General features: G+C 40.5%; 1 protein-coding gene across 2 annotated transcripts in view; it reads right to left on the bottom strand.

Annotated features, from left to right (window-relative positions):
* Nucleotides 1–17,935, bottom strand: part of LOC124605577 (CDK2-associated and cullin domain-containing protein 1-like) — a 59,604-nt gene extending 41,669 nt beyond the window's left edge. The window contains exons 1-5 of one of the 2 annotated variants that reach the window (XR_006978656.1): nucleotides 17,769–17,935; nucleotides 17,282–17,529; nucleotides 17,098–17,193; nucleotides 11,202–11,304; nucleotides 4,609–4,955 (exon numbers count right to left, since the gene is read on the bottom strand). Coding sequence is in view for 1 of the 2 variants with exons in the window: in XM_047137354.1 (XP_046993310.1) it covers nucleotides 4,609–4,955; nucleotides 11,202–11,304; nucleotides 17,098–17,193; nucleotides 17,282–17,529; nucleotides 17,769–17,778 (804 nt within the window). In the remaining variant the exon portion in view is untranslated. The remainder of the gene's footprint in view (nucleotides 1–4,608; nucleotides 4,956–11,201; nucleotides 11,305–17,097; nucleotides 17,194–17,281; nucleotides 17,530–17,768) is intronic. The other variant, XM_047137354.1, reaches the window with a different exon arrangement.
* Between the last annotated feature and the right edge of the window lie 4,881 nt (nucleotides 17,936–22,816).

Genomic DNA, 22,816 nt, shown 5'->3' with positions numbered 1-22,816 from the left:
GTGTCTCTGGCAGTCCCGGGAGAGATGCTTCAGCATCTGCGTGTGGATGCAGTCCGGTCCTGGTGCTGTATCAGGGCAATCGGCGAGGGCAGCGAGGAATTCCCTCTCGCTGAAAGGAGCATTGTATTTTTCAGAACGATGCGTGTGAAATGAGAACTGCGTCCGCTCGGCTCGCTCCTTTAGAGAGCGAAAGGCGGGGGGATAAGATGCAGTCGCCGAGCTCTTCGCAAAGTGCGCGGCAAGCTGTTCAGCAATGGCGGCAGCGTCCGTGCAGACAGCGCCGTCCAAGGAGAGCCCAAGTACACCCATAGGGGTCTGGTATCCATAAATCCGCCGGATCCGGGACCACACGAGCGAGGGGGAGACACGGGAGCCCAAGGAGGAGACATACCGCTCCCAGCACTCCTGCTTACGCTGTGCAATAAGACGACGGGCGAAGGCACGGAGCCTCTTAAAGGCGATGAGGGTCTCCAGAGACGGGTGCCGCCTATGACGCTGAAGAGCCCGCCTAAGGTCGCGAATAGCCTCAGCAATCTCCAGCGACCACCAGGGGACAGCCTTCCTCCGAGGGAGGTCAGAAGAACGGGGGATGGAAGCCTCGGCCGCTGAAACGATGGACGTGGTTAAAACACGGACCACCTCGTCAATGTCACCCTGTGGGGGAGACTCAATGGTACCCGCAGAAGTAAAACCCGGCCAGTCAGCCCTGTGGAGAGCCCAGCGGGGCAGGCACCCAGAAGAATGACACTGGGGCAGTGACAAATAGATGGGAAAATGGTCACTACCACACAGGTCAGGATTCACTCTCCAGTGGAGGGATGGGACAAGTCCAGGGCTGCAAATAGAGAGATCGATGGCAGAGAACGAGCCATGGGCAACACTGAAATGCATGGGAGCACCGGAATTCAAGAGGCTAAGGTCGAGCTGAGCCAACACATGCTCCACGGCCCGACCGCGGTCATCGGAGACAGTCCCACCCCATAGAGGGTTGTGGGCATTGAAATCGCCTAGAAGCAGCAAAGGTGGCGGGAGTTGAGCCAGCAGTGCAGCCAAGACATGTCGGGGGAGCTCCCCATCCGGAGGAATGTAAACAGAGCAAACAGTAATAGCCGGCGAGAGCGCAACCCTGACAGCGACTGCCTCTAAAGGCGTCTGAAGGGGTACTGGCGAGCTACAAACAGAGTGGTGAACAAAAAGACAAACCCCACCCGACGCTCGTTGACAGGCAGCGCGGTTCTTATAGTATCCCCGATAACCGCGAAGGGCGGGGGTCCGCAGTGCCGGAAACCAAGTTTCCTGCAGAGCAATGCAGAGAACAGGGGAATCACTCAGAAGCATCCGGAGCTCAGGCAGGTGGCGGAAATAACCACCGCAGTTCCACTGGAGAATGGAAGCAGGAAGGGACTGGGAGGGCGTGAATGCGACTAAGAGGCAGACAGCGCCTCAGAGCCAACTGCTGCCACCGGGGGAGAGGCAGCTGAGTCCATAGGAGAGGCCCCCAAGGGTTCCGTGAGGGCGAGATCCGCGGCAGAGGCGAGGATCTCCACCTCATCCCCGGAGCCAGGACTATGTACAGCAGGCGGTGCTGAAACCGCCGGAACATCCTTCTTCTTGGACACATGCCGTTCCTTCTTCTCACGTCGGCCCTTAGGGTGAGAGGGCTAGGAGAGCTTCTCTGAAGGAGCGTCGGAGGCTGATGACGACGCAGAAGCCCTACAACCAGCAGGTGGCGGAACCTTCAGCCACTGGCTGACATCTGGCTGGGAAGGAGAAGAAACGGAGGAAGGGAGAACCCTGAGGGACCCCTTCCGCGAGAGAGGAACCGGCGGAGGCAACGCCGGCGGAGAAGGAGGGGGAGGGATCGAGCCTCCAGGTTGTGGAGCAGATGTCACTCCCGAAGTAAGCGTGGGGGGAGCGACAGAAGAGGGTTTGCCCCCAACTGCTAAGGGGGCAACAGAGGAAGGCTTGCCCCCAGGCACGAGGGGGGCAGACAGAGATACATGGCCCCGAGGGCCCACTGAAGGCGGCACAGATGAAGCGACAACCGTCGCTCGCGTGGGCGACGATAACGTGGCTGCAGCATAAGATGTTCGAATGGAAGCAGGATACAACCTTTCATATTTCTGTTTAGCCTCTCGATAAGTAAGCCGGTCCAGGGTCTTAAATTCCATTATCTTCCACTCCTTATGAAGAACAGGGCAATCCGGCGAGCATGGAGAGTGGTGCTCCCCACAGTTGACACAGACAGGAGGAGGCGCACATGGAGAATCAGGATGAGAGGGGCGTCCGCAATCTCAACATGTAGCGCTGGATGGGCAACGGGAGGACATATGCCCAAACTTCCAGCACTGGAAGCACCGCATCGGGGGAGGCACGTATGGCTTGACGTCGCAACGGTAAACCATCACCTTGACCTTCTCGGGCAAGACATCACCCTCGAAGGCCAAGATAAAGGCACCGGTGGCCACCCTGTTTGTCTTGGGTCCTCGATGGACACGACGGACAAAATGCACACCACGTCGTTCCAAGTCGGCTCTCAGCTCGTCATCGGATTGCAACAAGAGGTCACGATGGTAAATAATCCCCTGGACCATATTTAAGCTACTGTGGGGAGTGACGGTAACAGGGACGTCACCCAGCTTATCACACAAGAGCAACGCTCGTGACTGGGCTGGGGAGGACGTCTTGAGGAGGATGGACCCATTCCTCATTTTTGACAACCCTGCCACTTCCCCAAACTTATCCTCCAGGTGTTCCACAAAAAACATAGGCTTCATCGGAAGAAAGGAGTCACCATCAGTCCTGCTGCAGACAAGGTATTGCGGTACGTAAGGCTCCCGCTTGGCACTAGATCGGCGTCCCTCCCATGGCGCAGCCAACGAGGGGAACGTCTGAGGGTCATATTGCGCAGCATCGAAGTCGACTCTACCTCGCTTAGAGACGCTGGTGGCCGTGCGACCACCAGCTTGGTGTGATTTATTGCGCTTCATTGCGCCACATCCGCCCAGATGCCACCTACTCCGAACGAGGGCTCTCCCCAAGGGCGCCACCCAGCCAAAGCAACGGGTACCTGGCCGTTGCCCGGAGTCCCCGTGCCCCAGACAAGATGGGCACATACTCCTTGGCATGCATGGGGAGGAAACAGCTCTGGCATCTGTAGTGCGATCCCTGCGTGGTCAGGGGGCTACCACCAAGAGGGTACATGACGACCCCACCACAACGGACTGGGTACCGTGCTGGATTTTAGGTGTTGAAAGGGTCCACAGTTGTCGTGGGCGCTAAGAAGAAGAGTGCGCAGAAGGCGAGAAGGAGACAACCCAGAAGATGTTGGGCGTAGTCCCCCCCCCCCCCCCCCCCCCACACGACAATAGGTAACATGCAAGATGGTGGAGCAAGATGGACCAATAGAAAAACACCACGTAAGGTGTCCTTCCCCAAATGGCACGCACTAACAACGGAAATTCGGAAAAAAAAAAAATGTCAAACCCAAGAGGGGACCATCACAGAAGGCCGAAACGTTGGAGACTCCTTTTAGTCGCCTCTTACGACAGGCAGGAATACCGCGGGCCTATTCTTACCCCCGAACCCGCAGGGGGGCCCCTGTACTATGAGGTGGCGTCAAAAACAGCACAGAAATGGAAAAAATAGCCGAAATTATTTTTTTAAAAAAGAGAAATTGCCAAATATTAATGACAAAACTAGCAAAAACAGAAACAAAAGTGACAAAAAGCAGTGGTGAAATTGGTAAAAATGGTGAGATTGAGGGAAGGGGAAATAATAAATAGCAACATTTGCAAAAATAACAAGAACAAAACTTGGCAAAAGTAGCAGCAAAATTGATAAAAACAATAGTGAAATTGGCAAAAATAACAGTGAAATCGACAAATGAATAACAGTGAAATTGACAAAATAACAACAGCAAAATAGACAAAAATAGCAGTGAAATTCATAAAAAATTACACCAAATCTACGAAAACATTTTGAGGTGAAAAAAGAACCAATTAGTTTGACCAAAAACTTACACCAAATTTGGCAAAAAAATACACTGAATTTGGCAAAAAGAATACACTGAGTCTGACTGTATCTGGCAAAAATATAGCACTGATATTGGCAAGAAAGGGCCCCCTAATTGCCACAAAGTAGCACCAGCATTGGCAAAAATAGCACCAAAATTGGTTAAAAATATCACCAAAACTGATTAAAAATAACACTATATTTAGTTATAAGATAAAACAATTTTTTCATGTCCCTATGCGTAACAGGACAAGTCAACATAAGCACAAAAAAAGGAAAATGGTCTTTCAAGTTTTGTAATCTGGGTGAAATCTGTAAACTGCGTGACAGAGAATGTAATAACTAGAAAGTTATATTTTTCACATAGTTCATTGGGGGCACCACAGAGTAGCAGTGATACACAAATCAAAGAAAAGCTATTAACATGAAAGATTTTAAATTTTCATAGAGTCTTCCATCATTACTCAGTTTATGTTTTCAATGATAAATATATGCTAATTAGTAAATGTACCTTTGTATAAAGAAACTTATGTAGCCCTAGTACTGGATAACAAAACTAAGGAATGATTTCTGCACCTGGAGCGAACAACATACCTAGTTGTAGAGCTGTGGTGTTCCAGCCTGTACGGCTGTAGCACCTACACCAGCAGATGGACCATAACTTTCATCATCCCCACGACGCTTACTGCCCCGCATGGTAGTAGCTGATTCTGAGAGTTGTACTATACGCATCTGATCCTGCATAACTTTTGTTTCAGTCACATGCCTTTCCAGATCACTTTCTTGCATTGGTGGTAGCACACAAGGAATGTATCGAGCAAAGAGATCTGGATAAGCCAGTGCATAATCACCATGGCCCAAAGAATGCAGCCGTACAAACAGTCCTAATAGTACAGAAGGATCCACTGCAAATGGCCTTGATAACAGATCTCGTACACTGTCTGCAACCAAAAACAAATGCATTTAACGTTGTTTCATATGATTTGAAAGACTTAATAATTTTTAGTATACTGGCATTCAAAAACACTAGAGTACTCAATGTGAGGGGGCGGGGAACAAAATAAAAATAAAAAGGAGGGGGGGAGGGGCACCCTCCATACAACCACACACATGAGGGGGGCTGTGGGTATGTTAAATACAGTACTCAACACTTTGAAGACCAAACATGAGCATAGCTCGTGCCACAACTCTGTCTTAAAACGACCGCACCAGAGTATAGGTCCTGCTGAATTTCCTTTATCCGTAAGCCATCACTCAAAAACTTGAAAACTGGATTCTTTTCACATGAGAACCATGCATGGATGTCTCGCTACCTGTCCCTTGACTGGTGCTGCCTCCTGTTGTCAATTTATAGAATTATTTCAAAGGAAACAGTAACTAGTGTAATGGTTACTATGGCAAATGGCTGAGTCAATATGGTTGTACTGACATAATTTTGTGAGAGTATTTGTTAGGTTTCATGGTTTCCTGTAATTCTGCTACAAATATGTCATATCTGTTGAGTGAGCAAGAAATTTTGTAAGGTCAAGAGGAAAAAATTTCTCAATAATTCACCTCAAAATTTTTTCTTGCCGGGATAATTATACTTTCTGTCATAATTATTTTAAAACTTGTAATCTTTCAAAGAACTAAAGTACACATGAAAAATAAATCTCACAGCTGGTCGTTTTTTAATGTGTATTACTCTTGATGGTACATTAACTACACACATGAAACTAACTCTTTAAATAACTGCATAAATGCCCAGCTTTCTAGGTCTGATATTCTTGTAAGTGGCTAGTCTCCAAAGGGTTAAGTCATTTCACTGTTGAATATGCTGGAAGCACCGTCCACATTTCCAACAGAAAATGCCATAAGACATTTCAAGACTTAAAAAATTGTATGCAACAACACTTTTTTATTCTTAGCAATGACAAACTTAACTCACAGTATGTGACAATGTGAAGTCATTAAGAAATTGTAGCCTGTGTGGTAGATTGTATTCCTTGTTCTGATTTGGTTTAGTGTGTCTTCTTTATCTAAAATGCGCTTCACTGTAAATGCAGATAGATACCGTATTTACTCGAATCTAAGCCGCACTTTTTTCCGGTTTTTGTAATCCAAAAACCCGCCTGCGGCTTAGAATCGAGTGCAAAGTAAGTGGAAGTTCTGAAAAATGTTGGTAGGTGCCGCCACAACTAACTTCTGCCGTCGAATTATGTAGCGCCACACAGGCATGCTTTGCAGGCACAAAGGTACTGGCGACAAAACACACACACATATATATATATATATATATATATATATATAAAAAGAAAGATGATGAAACTTACCAAACAAAAACATTTGAAAATGTCTGCTTGTGTCTGTGTATGTGTGGATGGATATGTGTGTGTGTGCGAGTGTATACCTGTCCTTTTTTCCCTTTTTTCCCCCTAAGGTAAGTCTTTCCGCTCCCGGGATTGGAATGACTCCTTACCCTCTCCCTTAAAACCCATATCCTTTTGTCTTTCCTTCTCCTTCCCTCTTTCCTGACGAGGCAACCATTGATTGCGAAAGCTAGAATTTTGTGTGTATGTTTGTGTGTCTATCGACCTGCCAGCGCTTTTGTTTGGTAAGTTTCATCATCTTTCTTTTTAGATATATTTTTCCCACGTGGAATGTTTCCCTCTATTATATATATATATATATATATATATATATATATATATATATATATATATATATATATATATAAAAAAAACAAAGATGATGTGACTTACCAAATGAAAGTGCTGGCAGGTCGACAGACACACAAACAAACACAAACATAGACACAAAATTCAAGCTTTCGCAACAAACTGTTGCCTCATCAGGAAAGAGGGAAGGAGAGGGAAAGACGAAAGGATGTGGGTTTTAAGGGAGAGGGTAAGGAGTCATTCCAATCCCGGGAGCGGAAAGACTTACCTTAGGGGGAAAAAAGGACAGGTATACACTCGCACACACACACATATCCATCCACACATATACAGACACAAGCAGACATATATATATATATATATATATATATATATATATATATATATATATATATATATATATATATATATATATAAAAATAAAAAGAGGTGTAAGACGAGCTTTTTTTCGCCGCCCCGAGTTTCGACCACTGCATTTTCATACATTATCCAACAAAGTAAATACAAATTCCGTATTGTTCATCTTCGAATGTAGCAGCATTTCAACGTACTACGAAAATCCGACTGGCAAGATTGTTCGGGATGTTTGTCAATATGGCCAAATCTACGTTCTGAATTTTTTCCTACCTGTGACAAGAGATCGTTGCTAATAAGAACTTTTATGAATTGTGAATCGCATGCTGTATTCTTTTCATCATAAGAATAATACCGTACAAAAATAAACATGTTGCCATGTATTCTTTCGTGTTTGCTGCTATCTCATTTAAATCCTGTCTGCCTAATAAACTACGAAACTAGGGTAAGACTACAGCAAACGAGGAATAATATACATATCATGCCATGTTTATATTCGTATTGTTCTTATGCCTAATAGTGATACAGTCAGAAATGAAGCACGACAATTGACAAGATTTTTAAATCTAAGATGACTAATTTCTGTGCAGAATGTAATGTACTACAGAGGCGTCTGCAAAGATTTTCAACCGGAGAAAAATTTTCGCTAAACTCTCGTTCAGAACATCATCTATCATACACAGTCTATTATTTGGTTCTTGTTGATCATTATCAAAGAAAGCAGCAGTGTAAGTAACAGCAAATAGCAAGCAGTCTCTTGCCATTGTTTCGCTAATGAGACGATTCCTTTTTTTTTTTAAAAGCGGTGGTAGCGCGCACAAAAGCAAGCCATGCCGCGAGCGGCGACAGGTAGTAAAACACTCAGTATCAGAATGCGACAAACAATGCATGACACAGTACAGTGATGCATTTTCAGCTTAGAGTGATGTAAACATCTATAACAAAGAGAACGACACTTACCAGATCAAAGAAAAATAAGCAATCAATCCAAACCAGACGAAGCACGTGAAAAAGGAATGGTACCCGTATAAATAGGTACGGAGCACCTGACGCATAGCAATGGCTACATGGTAAAGCTTAACTGCTAAGCTTAAGACTCGAACCAAACTACTGTAGCTGTATAGTCATTCATTCGACCTAAATTGTGTCTCATATTACAGTGGACCAACTTTGTTTCGATTTGGATGTGCGACCTAAAACTTTTCTCTCCCTTGGAATTTCGAGTCTCAAATTTCAGGTGCGGCTTAGAATCGGGAAAATTTTTTTTCCTTGATTTCGAGTCTCATTTTTCAGGTGCGGCTTAGATTCGAGTGCGGCTTAGATTCGAGTAAATACGGTAATTAGTTTCACGAAGAGCTGCAGATATTTTCATTCAGTGCCTAATTTCACCTTTTACTACATAAAACAAATGTAACTTATGGCCATGATAACAAGTGGCCAACAATGTGAAACTTGCCTCTTTCTGACTGCTGAGCTTGCTCATCAAGCAAGAGGCACTACAGTTTAAGGTAGAAACTCAAACCTGCTCCAGTTTTATCACAGAGAACTGTCAAAAGTGAAAATAATGGTGGCAGATATATCCTAGGACCAACTGGGGTTCTGAACAATTGGATTTATAGTTTGTCAATGACACAGCATCACATAGTATGCTATGGGATGATTTACGACTATGGTTGGCAGCTTTGAATTCAAATGTTACGAATAGGTATAACATATTTTCCTGTTCTTTATATTGCTACTGTAATAATTTAATCACCTACAAAAGATTAAAATATAAACCAAGTGTGTTACTATTGTTGTGTTCTTCTGTCTGAAGACTTACCAATTCTCTATCCCCTCATGGCACAGGATGTGTTCTACTTACCTATCCTTTCTCTTAATCAAGTTGTACCACAAAGCTCTCTTCTCATCAATCTGATGCATTACCCATTCATTAGTTACTCGATCTACTCATCTAACCATTAAAATTCTTCTGCAACAACACACTTCAAAAATTTCTGTTCTCCTAGTAAAAGGTTTTACAGGAGGAAAATATAAGAGAGCAACAAAACAAAATCCACGTTCTGTTACAGCGTTCATTGAATATGTCATGTAGTGACTGGCTAACATAATTTACACCGATAAGCCGAAACATTATGACTAGTGCCTCATATTACATTGGATCCACCTGGTGGCATTGCAGGCATGTGGAGTGCTAACACGAGTATGTCAGCGAAGCAGACCCTAGTGAAGATATGGGCAGTAATTGGGGAAATCCATTAGGATAAGTGACTCTGACAGAGGGCAGGTTATTATTATGCAGTGTCTGTGTACAAATATCTCGAAAACGGCAAAGCTGGTCGAATGTCGATCTGCTACTGTCATGAACATCTACAGAAAGAGGTAGGAGGACAGTGAAACTACCACTAGGTACTAAATGGTTGGGCATCAATGACTCTTCACAGAACGTGGAAGCTGGTCTGCTCTGTAGAGTACGATAGACGGTGATTTGTGCCACCTCCGCTGAAAGTGCACAATGTTGGTGCACGCACAAGCACTTCAGAGCACACCGTTCATTGCACATTGTTGAACATGGAGTTTCATGGCAGATCACCTCTTTTTGACCAACGACATCATCAGTTACGATTTCAGTGGGCAAGGGACCATCAGGATTCGACTGTCAATCAATGAAAATGTGTCAGCTCTTTGCGCTAATCACATTTTTGCTACAATATGTTGATGGTCGTCTCCACAAACACCGTCATCGAAGTGAATGGTGGCTTGAAATGTGCAGCGTGCCACGGACGCAAGCTGGTGGGAACAATGTTATACTATGGGAGACATTCTCCTGTGCTTGCATGGGACCTGTGGTAGTAATCTAAGACATGCTTGACACTTGCGAACCACTTGCACCCTTCTTGCTTGACTGCGATGTCATGTTACAGCAGTATAACTGTCTGTGTCACAGAGGCAGAACCATGCTACAGTGGTGTCAGCAGCATTATAGTGGACTCACATTGATGTCTCGGTGACTAAACTCGCCCATTATTTATGCAAATTACATGACTTGTGACAAAATTATGAAAAGGATAGTTGCTACTCACCATATAGCGGAGATGCTGAGTGGCAGACAGCCACAACAAGACTGTCATAAAATGAGCTTTCAGTCAATAAGGCCTTCATCACACACACACACACACACACACACACACACACACACACACACACACACACACACACACACACACACGTGACTGCAGTCTCTGGCTGCTGAGGCCACACTACAAGCATATTCTATCTCTGACAAAGGCCTTATTGGCTAAAAGTTCATTTTCTGATAGTTCTTTTGTTGTGCCTATACGCCACGCAGCATCTTCACTATGTGGTGAGTAGCAACTATTATTTTCATAATACTGTTACATTCCATTCTGGATTTTCCATTGTTGAACTTTACATGACCTGTGCATAGACATCTAATGCCACTTACCTCCACAAACCTACCAACAAACTGTCACATCTATGATACGCAGTAGCAGTTATGTATTTCTTTCCAAAGATGGATAAACAAGCTGTTAAGCAGACGGTCATACTGTTTTGGCTCATCAGTGGACATGTTTTGTAATGAGGAATCAAGTAACCAAGAACGACACGTGAGGAAATGCAACAAATCTACGACGATGTGATAACAAAGCTCAAAAATTTTAATTTCAAGATTCATCAAAAAGGAAATTTATAAGTGGAATCTTGTATTTTAGTTTATGTTAATGTAATTTAACATAAGACAACAACATTAATTTCTCCCATTTTTTTCATCTTTCTTCATCTGTGCCTCTCCGATGCACCAAGAGCTAAATATATATTTCCCTCTTCAGATACTTATCATTATTGCCTTGAACAAATCTATTTCCTTTGTCTTGCAATATGTACTTTTCCTAAGCATTGGCATTCCAGCATCTCGCGTCATTTGGCAAATCCAGGTGCTCCAAACAACATGACAGTTTGTTTAGTATAAAACAATTAGACCTTTATTCACGAGCTAGATGAAAACTTGTGTCTTCTCTGTCTTGATAAACAATTCACTGCTTGTACTTTCTTTTCTCAGTCATATGACCTATATTTTTATTTGATTAATCCCTCTGTTTGTAAAGTATGTAAATGTAAGAACCAATTCATAATGCATATTAGTTGAATACTTACTCATTAGAGTATCTATATGTTTGTTGGCTACTCGCACTCTGAAAAGGTCCAGCAATTCATTCTGCAATGTAGTTTGGAGTCTCATTTCAACAAAGAACTTATTCTGTGGAAAAAAAGTGAATGTTAGATCAGTAACTGATAAATATTTTTGCAAAGAGATGACACACATAGTGAAATTACAATGATCAATGCCTAATTAGTTATGAAAACCTTCAAAGAAACAGTCAAAAAATGCAAACATTTCTTTTACAAACAATTCAGTGTTACTCTTCTTGAATTGTGCTAGCATCCCCACACAGTGTTTTGACAAGTGACTCTCACTTTCGAATAGCAATCATTCTCTAACATACACTTACTCATTGGGCGGTACTGACTGTCACCTTAAAATAGGCATTCACTCACATGAAAATTTCTCTTCTTGAATTTAATTTTTTTTTTCCACCCAATACATAGCATTTTTGTTTGGAATCAAGTTACTGTATCAAAATACCTTCCCATCATTTGTAGGTTCAAAATTGGGAGTTAAAATCTTCAGAGTTGGAGTAAACTACAGAGTGTCTCACATAAAATCGGTAGGTCTCACATACCGGTCAATCGTCTCTAGTCAAAATGCTTGTGAAGTGGCAACGCTGTCTTTAAAGTTGGCTTATACTTCACTTTAACGAAAAGTTCAATTCAGCTGTGTATTAGTGCATCAGTTGTTGTAAAAAGCTCGAATTGCTGAGTTGTTACAGAAATGGGGCAGTTTGCATTAGAAAAACAAGTTGATATTGTGGAGTGTTACACAAAGTTTCCTGGTAGGAAATTCCCCAGACCAGCACTATTAACGATCTGTATAAAAAATGGACAGCTATAGCATCCGTTCAGAAAGTGCAGAGGAACAGGCAACTGACAGTGAGGACCACTGAAACTATAGACAGAATTCGCATGAACATTACGAGAAGTCCTCATAAGTCAGTAAGGAGGTTATCAAAGCATGTTGGTGTATCTTGTACATTGAGTCACTGTGTACTAAAAGAAGTGGAATTCAAAGCTATCATGTGAGAATGGTGCAAGAGTAGAAATCTGAGGAGCAGTAAAAAAAGAATTAATTATTGTAACTGGTTGTTAACATCAGATGGTAATGGTTACTTGGACCCATTGCTTTAATTCATGTCATATGAGGCCTGGTTTCATTTGTCAGGTTATTTAAACTCTCAGAATTGCAGATACAGGTTACAGGACAACCAACATATTCTGCATAAAGAACCTCTCCACTCAGAGAAGATAGGTGTTTGGAGTGCGTTGTCCGGCATGCAGAGTATTAGCCCCATATTTTTCAATCACACCTAAATCAGTGCCAGATATCTAGACGTCTCTGAATTTTTCTACGCACAATTAAGAAATGCAGAGAAGCTGTATGAGTATTCCAACAAGATGGAGCAACCGTTCACACATCCAACCACAGTATGTCCTCCATCACCAACATGTTCCCTGACAACAGACTTGCCTCTGGCCCTCCAAGATCCCCAGACTTAACACTGTGTGATTTTTATTTATGGGGCATACTAAACAGTGAAGTGTATTCTGACAATCTTCACACAACAGATGACCTTAAACGGAATGTTACTAGAGAAATTAACACCATCACGCTGTCAGGATTACAGTGTGTTGCTGGTAACGTCATCACATGAAGTTGGCAATGCCTGGATACCCATAGCCGCCACTTCCAGGACCTTTTATAAACAGGAAGCTACATGTTTTTTAACATTACTACTACCTATTCTTTTTTAGTCAGTTCATTGTTACTTGAATCTCATTCATCTCATAATCTTAAGACAAGGTCTCACTCATCTAGTAAACTAGCTATAACAACCCACAAAACAAAAATATTTTCAAATTCCTTTCCTGTTGCCTTTGTTCACCTCTCGAACATGTCACACTGCATTCTGCAATTTGACACCCAGCAGCATTCGAGAAAAATGCCAAAATACTTCCTTTTGTCAACATCACAACTTTTCCCTAGAAAATTAACGTAAGTAAATAATTTTCTACAGAAAAGAAAATGTTCTTAACGTCTTCCAGTTATGATTCTATCTCTTTTTATTCCTCATTCAATCAGACCACTCCCCATCCCTCCTCCTTCATTACTTGCATTCCATCACATTCTTCTTCTCTTTTTCCATTGTTGCTAGTGCCCTATGTTTAAATCTACCTGCTTGTAATTCGTCTTTGCTATTCTGCTTCTCATAAACTACAATCAACTGTGAATACTTTTTCTATTATAGCTATTATTGTTTTCACTATTTATGCTAGTTATATTTGTTGTGTCTAGACAAGACAGCCTAGACACAATGAGAGGAAGCTGAAAGGCACGCGCTTGAACTCACGCAGGCTGGCGTGAGGTCTGAAACAGGATACGTAATGAATGCTATAAAGAAAAGTACGTAGCTTCTGGAATACTTAACTTTAATCCATAATTGTAGAACATCGGTCTGTCGGTACAGGCATGACAAGATAACCAGCAAAAGATAAATGGCGCCTTGCTAGGTCGTAGCAATTGACGTAGCTGAAGGCTATGCTAACTATCGTCTCGGCTAATGAGAGCATATTTGTCAGTGATCCCCTTCTGGCAAAGTCGTCTGTACAACTGGGGCGAGTGCCAGGATGTCTCTCTAGACCTGCCGTGTAGTGGCGCTCGGTCTGCAATTACTGACAGTGGCGACACGCGGGTCCGACGTATACTACCGGATCCTGGCCGATTTAAAGGCTACCACCTACCAAGTGTGGTGTCTGGCGGTGACACCACAATATTCTAGTGTTGTACCCCATATTAAATGTATGCCTCATGTAAAGAAGCACTACGAGAGGCATACCGCCACAGAAAAGCTTAATAAAAAACAAAGTACATAACTGTTTTTCCTGCAACACATCAAATTTCTAAACACAACTTCCCTTAAGTTCGATTTATTTCTTATTTCTCCAAGAAAGAAATTTGTACCCAGTTTCGCCAAATACAAATTTACAGCAATTTGCATGCAATGCAACAACTCACTGGTCATCACACTAGCCCATTGTGGTGAGCAGTGCATTATCCTGGAAGAAAAGCATGGGTTTTTTTTTTTTTTTCACATCAACCTTGCCATTTCAACTCGAACTCCCTATGCAAAGGACCCAGAAATGTTGTATACGAAGATACAATCTCTTTTTTACTGTTTCACAGTCAATTCTACACCTACATCCATACTCCGGAAGCCACCTGACGGTGTGTGGTGGAGGGAATTGTAGCTATACTTCCTGTTGATCTCAAACAGCAGGCCTATTAGCTTTTTTTTTTTTCAACAAAATATTATTGGCTTTTTACAGTACATTTTTATATTCACCAACATACTGTTTGGATAAAGGTTTGTCTCATAGTTAGTAATACTGAATTTGCATTTCATAAAATATCATGTGCCCTCTTTGAAATCCTTCATATTGTGATCCAAATAAAAATTTTCAATTAAGCTTTTGAAGTAAATGAGGGGGAGGGATTGTGGAGGTTGTTAACAAATGAACATTTTCCTGTAACAATTAACACAAAATTTCCTTGTCGTACTGCCCCCAAAAAGGACAAAAACAAGGGATGGTACATCAAAGAACTGTATTTGTCACAACTCTCTGCATGCAAGTAGATTATAATCAAAATAGTATTTCCTTCAAATTACTATTGTTCACAGACTAGAACGTTTTGGTAATAAATGTCATCATATCATTAATGCACCATAAAGCAGTTGTTCTGTTTCTCATTTCATTAACAAATAACAAAAAATTAAGAGTCTTCCAAATTGTTTAATGATTCTTGACAGTGTACTACATTTACTGATAAATATCTGGTCTTCAGAGTATAAATCCAGATATATTTTGCAATTTCTGAGTGCTGGGCTAGCCCATTTCAAGAACCACATAATATTTCGAAAAGAAAATAAATATCCCACCTCTAAATGACTTTATTTTATAATGTCATGTGACTAGGGCCTCCCCTCGGGTAGACGGTTCGTTGGGTGGATTGATTACTTTATAGTCTTCTTTAAATCAGTGTTTGACATTACATCATACTTTATGAAACAGAAAATACATTTATTCAATTATGCAATAAATTGAGTAATTTTATTTGATTCCCTGATTTATTCGAGTGGCTCCTAGTCAGCAGAATAATCAGTCTCAGTCCCCCCCCTTCTTTTAAGGGCATGGGTAAAAGCCACTATCTGTCTAGGATAATGTAGAGTAGTTTATTTTTGTCTCATGGATGGTTTAGCACTCCCTAATTGGCACTCTTTTGCATGGTCTATGTGCCAGGCCAGGCTGTATTTCTGGACAGAAGCATTTCATTCTGATACTGGTTCCTGGCAGATTACACTTTTATGTGTGACAACCAACAGAATGTACAGAGACAAAATCACATGCTGCTTGCAGAAATGTGGCCAGAGCAGTGAGCTGGAAGTGTTCGTTCTCTCTGGATTTTAGTCCACCTCAGCCCAGCCACAATGGCTCCTGGTGGCTAGGATGTCTACCTAGGTTCACCATCTACTTGTTTCAGGCATATTTACTTCTCAAATCTCCCTTTGTTATTACGGCCTTATCTGTTACCCACTCCATGCTCATCCTAGCACTGCACACTTGTTAGTAGTAAAAATCGCTTCACTCATAAACAAATATGTCAAATGTTGATGAATGTCTTAATATATTTTGTGAAGGCTGTACCTCACAGCTCATAAATATTTGAAAAAAAAAAAAAAAATAAACCATATTTCAAACGGATTGCTGATAAATTATGCTTTGTTTACTACTGATTTTAATCTTCTGACCACATTCAAGTACCAAAAGTACATGTGGCCATATTCTTATGGTGGCATGACATAAAATACATCCCTGTAGAGTGATCACAGAAAAAGGTGGGACTTTATTATGATAATGGATGAAGACTATTAACTCTGTTCGTACATTTCATTACTGACTGTATTTTGTATGCATTTCAATATTGATGGCAGTCATGCAAGACGGCTTTTAATTTACTGGACACCTCACTAAGAATGTTGCCATGAAGGATCCTGTGAATAACTGTATGATACCTGAAGATCATAACATAAAAACTAGTAGCAAATAAAGAGTTATTTATCAGCAGCCCATATTGGTTTTGCAAATTATTACCTTTGCTTAATATCTTAATGTTTGAGGAAGGTGTATTTTGAACAAAAATGTGCTAAATAAATAACAGTGTTTCAGAATTAGTTAGTTTTGCACCCTGAAGTGAAGAAGCTTTTGCTAAAAATCATGTCACACAAATATTTCAGAACTGAAGAAACTGAGATGTCATTCTCGCTGTTTTTCTTTTTACCAACTGAATTAAGTCTAACTTACATCACTAATGAATTTTCATTTCAACATATTTATTTTAAAATATCGATCATTTTAATATAATTTCATAAGGTCCTTTTAACTCTAAGAAGCGGAACAATTCTACACCTACATAAAATGTATGAAAACAACTTGAACAAGCCACACAGCTGTCACATTATCTTCTAATAGTTAGTCCGACAGTAAAATAGTACATATTTCATGAACACAATGAAGTTATTAGTAAGAGTCGCTATTGACCATTTCAGTAGTGTCTGTGATTAATCTTTTTGACAAATAAAAGGCACTTTGCTTTTTAGAGATTTGGTAACAGATACTAAGGAAACAGTCATAATGAAGTTAACTAAAGAATGACTGAAGACATGCAAAATTAAGATTTGTCATCGCAGTTCCTGTCTTTCCCAACATAAATCACAGACTACTTGACAACAATGGGAAATTATTTCTTGCTTTATTTCTATAAAATAAAAGAAAAAGCAGTACTTTGTATAATTTACAAACTGGAATTTAGTTTACTAACCATGAATCCAAATATAGGTGTTATCTGGGGAACAGCATTCAGGTACAGTTCTAACGCATCACGAAACGAGAGAACAAAGCTCACAGAGTCATCATCCTGAAAAATAAAAACACACAAACTGAAATTCTATACCAACACCAGCTTGGTTCCACCAAAATGTACAATTTAAAAAAAAATCTCTCACATGATTTTGAAAATGAGCTGTCTTCTTCTCCCTTAAGGTTTGTTCCACTTCATCTAAATGTTTAGAACAGAGCTCTAGGAGATCACCATGCATCTTCTCTGCAGATCCACTACATACACATTTATATACAATGGCGTACATCTGCTCAAATGATACCCAACCAATCGGTTTATTTTGCAGTATCTTTTCAATTGCTTCAGACAAAGAATTCCATGAATCAGCTTCATAAACGATACACTGCTGAACAGCTGTAGGAGACAAAACTCAAACTTAGCTAAAAATTCAAAAGGATAGATGCATACCGAAACGAATGATTATATTACGGGATACTGTCAGTAAATGAAACCTGCATTATTAGAGCGGAGATAAAGTTTATACGCTTTGAGAGCGAAATCTTCCTTCACCTTACATTTCGATTCACCTAAAATTGACGGATATAGTAATATTTACCTAAAACAATTGTTTTAATTTATATCACGATACTTACTAGAATCCATTTCTAGCAACAATCTAATTGGTTCACGGTTTTATAACTACTTCTCAAACATTCTGTTGTTTTTTACACATGTAAAACAAAATAAACAATAAACGCGTCTTTTCAAAAAGTGTCGCAGCCCTAGTTGACAGTTCCAACACACAACGATAACATTTACAAACAGACGTTAGGCGCGTTCCATTTACATGCGTTCCGCGTAACGACTGTCATTTCCTATGGCGACGAGGAACAATCATTTTTATTTCTTATTTATTTATTATTGGCTTCTAGCATACATACTTTTAGTCACCACAAATTAAAAGGATTGACAAATATGTTAAGGTTACATCTGAGAATCATCATACATCCATTTTAGGGCGTATATTCGTAAATTTGTCTTAAGTTAGAAAATGTTGTAGGTACCCAGTAAATATAGTTGACAGCTATTGAAGCAACTAATTCAGTTCGGGAATTAAGTTCGACGGTCATCTCTGCTTTTAGTGTGTGTGTGAATTTCTTAGGGACGAAACTGCTAAGGTCATCGTTTTACTCCTTTTAGTTTTTGATGTCTTCCAGTGCTATAAATCTGGCCGCGGCAGCGTATCCACTCCTGGTTCTCTCTCCAAGAACTAGGGTATTGCAAAGTGGCTAGCAGTGACCAAGTCTCGAGAGCTCCTTTGAAAATCTGGCTCTGCATTTCCCTTAGCGCTTGCACTGAAACAGGACCTGATTTACATCAGCAATTGTTGCTTTGTCACATTAACAGAAGTGTGTCTCCAGTACGCTGATTCTATGTAAGCAGTCGGGAAAAAATCCATATTCGAGACGCATTTTCACGGTGGACGCTATTAATGTCCTTGAATATCTGGAATTTATAAACCATTCCTGTCCTGTATTCTCCGTTGTTTTTGACTTTCATTCCATTCTTTCTACCTCGAAAGAATAGGTTGTTGTTGGATCTTCAGGAGGTAATCTGTGTATGGGAGTTATATGTCCAAAAAACTTCCACTGCAGATCACATCTCTCGCTAGTCGATCTGCTTTGTCATTGTATTTAAGGCCGGATTGAGATTAAATCCACACCATTTTTATCATCTGAGCAGTCTTCTTGGTTTGATGATGGAAATCTACTAGGTCGAAGCTGTATTTACTGGTTTTTTGGGTTCCATTTCCTATAACTAATTGAGTTCAGAACGCTTTGTTAGTTGGTGCTCATACTGCCAAGCTGGGTTCACACGCGCAACAAAAATGTCGCCACAGGTAGTGGCGCAATACTGTTGTAATGCAATTGCATGTGTGAACTCTAAGTTTTTAGTGGCGGAACTTAAGAGACTCAACTTTTGTAATACCATAAAAAGTTCAATTTGGTTGTACTTTATTGCGCCACATTCCTTCCATTACTACTCCCTGGCGGCAGTGTTTCGAAACACGGGCATTCTGTTGCACTTATTGTGGAGCCATTACTGCTGTACTCCATTCGATTTCAGTGTGTTTTCAATTTATTACTGATAAAAGTGAAAACGTGGTCGGCAGATAGACTTTCACAGTAGCTTCCGGAACGAAAAGAACAGCAACCTATGTTTGATTTTCTGCAGCAGTGTGTGTGTGCATTTGTGGGTGTGTGTGGAGGATGAGGATGGGGGGGGGGGGGAGGACAATATTTGCAAATCAAATCTCCCACAATCTATCTTAAAAGATTTTTGGATGAATAAATAAATAAACTTACTATACGTAACCAAAAAGCGAGTAATTTTCAAGGCCAAGCATTCTGTAAACTGCGGCTCATATGCAGGGAATAGCTTCTGTGTGTGTCGTGGCAGATGTTAAACTAAAAATTATTTATTCGACATGTCTATGCTAACGAATGTAATAAGATTCTAAAATCTTGAGGGGGTGATGTGTGTGCAGATGATATTTACATGCCAGCTGTTGATTAGTTTTGCCACTGCAGACAGCATTTTCGTCTCCAAGTGTTATTTCTTTTATACATGTGTTTGTGGCCTCTGATTCATCGCTGTGCGAAAGCAGTTTTCGGATTCAACATTTGGGTTTCGTCTTCCTTGTATTTAACTCTTGTCACATCTCTAATACCACATCCTGCAGTATAACATTCATATCCACCCATATGATTTCAACTGATACTATATTGAAAGCTGTCCAACTACGTAGAATCTGTGGCGTCCTGTGTGAATTATGGCTCACGATGCCACTACACAAACCCACAAGCTGTGGCACCACATTAGTTGCGTGTGTGAACCCTGCTCACCCGTCACTAAAGAAACCTGGAGATAAGTTTGTTTAATACGTTATGGTGATACTGCTGCGTGTAACTTGTAACATAGTTGCAACGGTTTGATTCTTTCTTGGGTACAGATGCACGTTTTTAGTTTGATGACTCGGTAACTAACACATTTTATCCTAATGAAATACTCGCACCTTTTCGCATGAGACGTCATTTTTGATGGTTTAATTCAATTTAGCCCGGAAGAGAAAAGTAGTACCTCAGTTTTTATCAGTAACGATTTTCCATTGCTCCAAAGTCAATTGACACTGGTTGGCACGCCACATCAAAACATTTGGCAATATATTTCAAATGGGGGTATTCATACAGGCCTTCAACAGATCCTCACGTTACGTCACGTCACGTCGAGATTTCTCGGGGAGGAAATTTTGATGCCGGCGTCGTTCGCTAACATCAGAATTTAACCAATTTTCGCCATGCTCATTCTTGTTCTAGTAGTGGATTTCCTGCTTGCGCGTCTTCTTAATCTATATTTTATTGTTGTGCTTTATTTTTGTGGTAAATTGCAAATTCTGCTTGGCCAGCTTTTCCATTGAGTGCTCTTCCACAAGAAAGGTCAGATATCTGAACGCGAAAAATTATTGAGGTACCATAATTTGAGGAACCAATTTTCATTAAATAACATTTTAAATTAAAAAGGTAGCTCTAGTGAAAGACGTAAACACAGTTGTTTATCATGTTATTAGTTACATAAGACAAAAACACAATGGCTAAGGTAAACAGGTTCTATTTTTTCCATTATTGTTTGATAGGTTAAATTGTATAAATTTTCACAAACAAATAAATTTCGATGTTTTGAAAGGTTGTTTCACTTTGCAGCACTTTACCACGGAAAATTGATGAAGAATGTACATTATGGACTTTACTTGACCATTAATGAACTTTATCGTTGTTATTTCCTCAATTCCTGTACTATACTCTGACTTTTTGTATCACTGATGGTAGTTCATAATCTTACTTACACGATTCAGTACTGGACCAGGTGGAATGACATGATGTAACAGCCAGTGTGAATTGACTAATATTCTAGGGATGGCCAAGAAATCAATCATTCGTTACAATCATAGTGATTGAGAAATCGTAGTTTCAAAATAACAACTTCACAGCATCTGGCTGGGATTTCAATCACAACTAGAAGTCTTGTGGCTGAAATCGCAAGTAGCAATAAAAGTATCATATAACACTTAATGCCATGTGCTGTCTCTTGACGGATGTTCATACTTCATATAATGCAGCTTAATGTTTATGTTCATGCCATATTTAAACACACACAATGCGTTTTTCGTCATAAAAACTGAAACTGCAAGGCAAATTCAGAAAATGTGTATTAGATACTGTACAAAGCTCTGACGAGAATTTTGATGAGCCTTATACACATATAAAGTACCGTAACAACGAAAAAATAAGAGGCGTCCATTACATAAGACACAGATTTTTTTCAACACTACAATACACTGTTAAACTTTTGTGTGTATATTCAAGTATTTTGCTGAAATAATTCCAAATGTCAAGTTTTAACTGGAACACCTGTAATTCCTACTATTTTCGTTTGCAATCGATCAAACTTAAAACACATAACCAAGTCATCATCAATAAGTACTTCACATAAAATTTAGGAGTGTGGGGCGGCTTTAAGAAGAGGAGAGTAGAATTTTCATTATTCACTCATAGTGTATTTCACATTTATTTATCATCCATTTCAAATCACCTAACGATTTCAGTAGCACACTGTTGAAATACTCAGTTTGCAAATTTTACAGGTGAGAACGTCCCACTTCCATTCTAGTGACACAGCTCACCTGGCCTGAAATACCAGTCAACAGATGTACTTTCCAGTCCCTCTTAGTTTCTGATTGCCATTAATCACAGTGTAACGCCTATGATGATAAGTCACAGAAGTAGTAGAAATTGCAGAAGTAGTAGAAATCGCAGAAGCCGTTTTTTTACGTTGGTGCAGAGGGACAAAAATTGTGAATTCATGAACTGTAATTTTAAACTGAGACAAATCGCAACTAAAACCCGCAGTTACCGAAAATTAGCATTCACAAAAATCGCCAATATCAGAAAGTCACAGTTTAGTCTTTCCTTACTTTATACGTTCATCCTTGTTGGTGTATTACACTTCTTTGATGTTATCTGTTAACTGAAACCTATATTTTTGTAGTCACTGGTTGGCAATTGGTATGTCTCTAGTCTCTGTGTAGTGGTGGCCTGCACTATGATGTATTTAAGAAAGCACGTGTTTTCTTGAGGAGTGCAAATGCTCAGTTTTCACTAACTATCAGCAGAGCATGGGCCCATGTGCTTGTTGAAAGTACATCCGCAGGAAAATAAGCACATAAACATCAGTTCACACTGGCCATCACATCATATCCTATCATGTCATGTCACATCAACTCAAAACATTCCATAATGGATTTCAAATGGTTGCATTCACATAGGTTGGCAATCGCCCATCACACAAGGTTTCTCGGAAAGGAAGTTTTGACGGCGGCATTTTCTGCTAACACCGGAAGATATCCATTTTTACAGTGCTCACTCACTTATCCTTTTGTACTTTTGTGTCTTCTTGGTCTTTACTTTATTATCGTGGTTTGTTTTCACGTAAGCTTGAAAATGTTCCTTGACGACTCGGATAGTTTTTCCAGTGAGTGTTCTTGCACAAGGAGAGAGCGAAAAAAGAGGAGTTTTAAAGAGGAGTTTTAAAATAACAAAACAAAAACAAGAGTTGACACTCATACTGTATCTAAGTAAGAACG

Source organism: Schistocerca americana, chromosome 3 (genome assembly GCF_021461395.2).
Source record: "Schistocerca americana isolate TAMUIC-IGC-003095 chromosome 3, iqSchAmer2.1, whole genome shotgun sequence".
Taxonomy (NCBI): domain Eukaryota; kingdom Metazoa; phylum Arthropoda; class Insecta; order Orthoptera; family Acrididae; genus Schistocerca; species Schistocerca americana.
The sequence above is the reverse complement of the archived record's forward strand: the minus strand, read 5'-3'. Positions and strand labels throughout refer to the sequence as shown.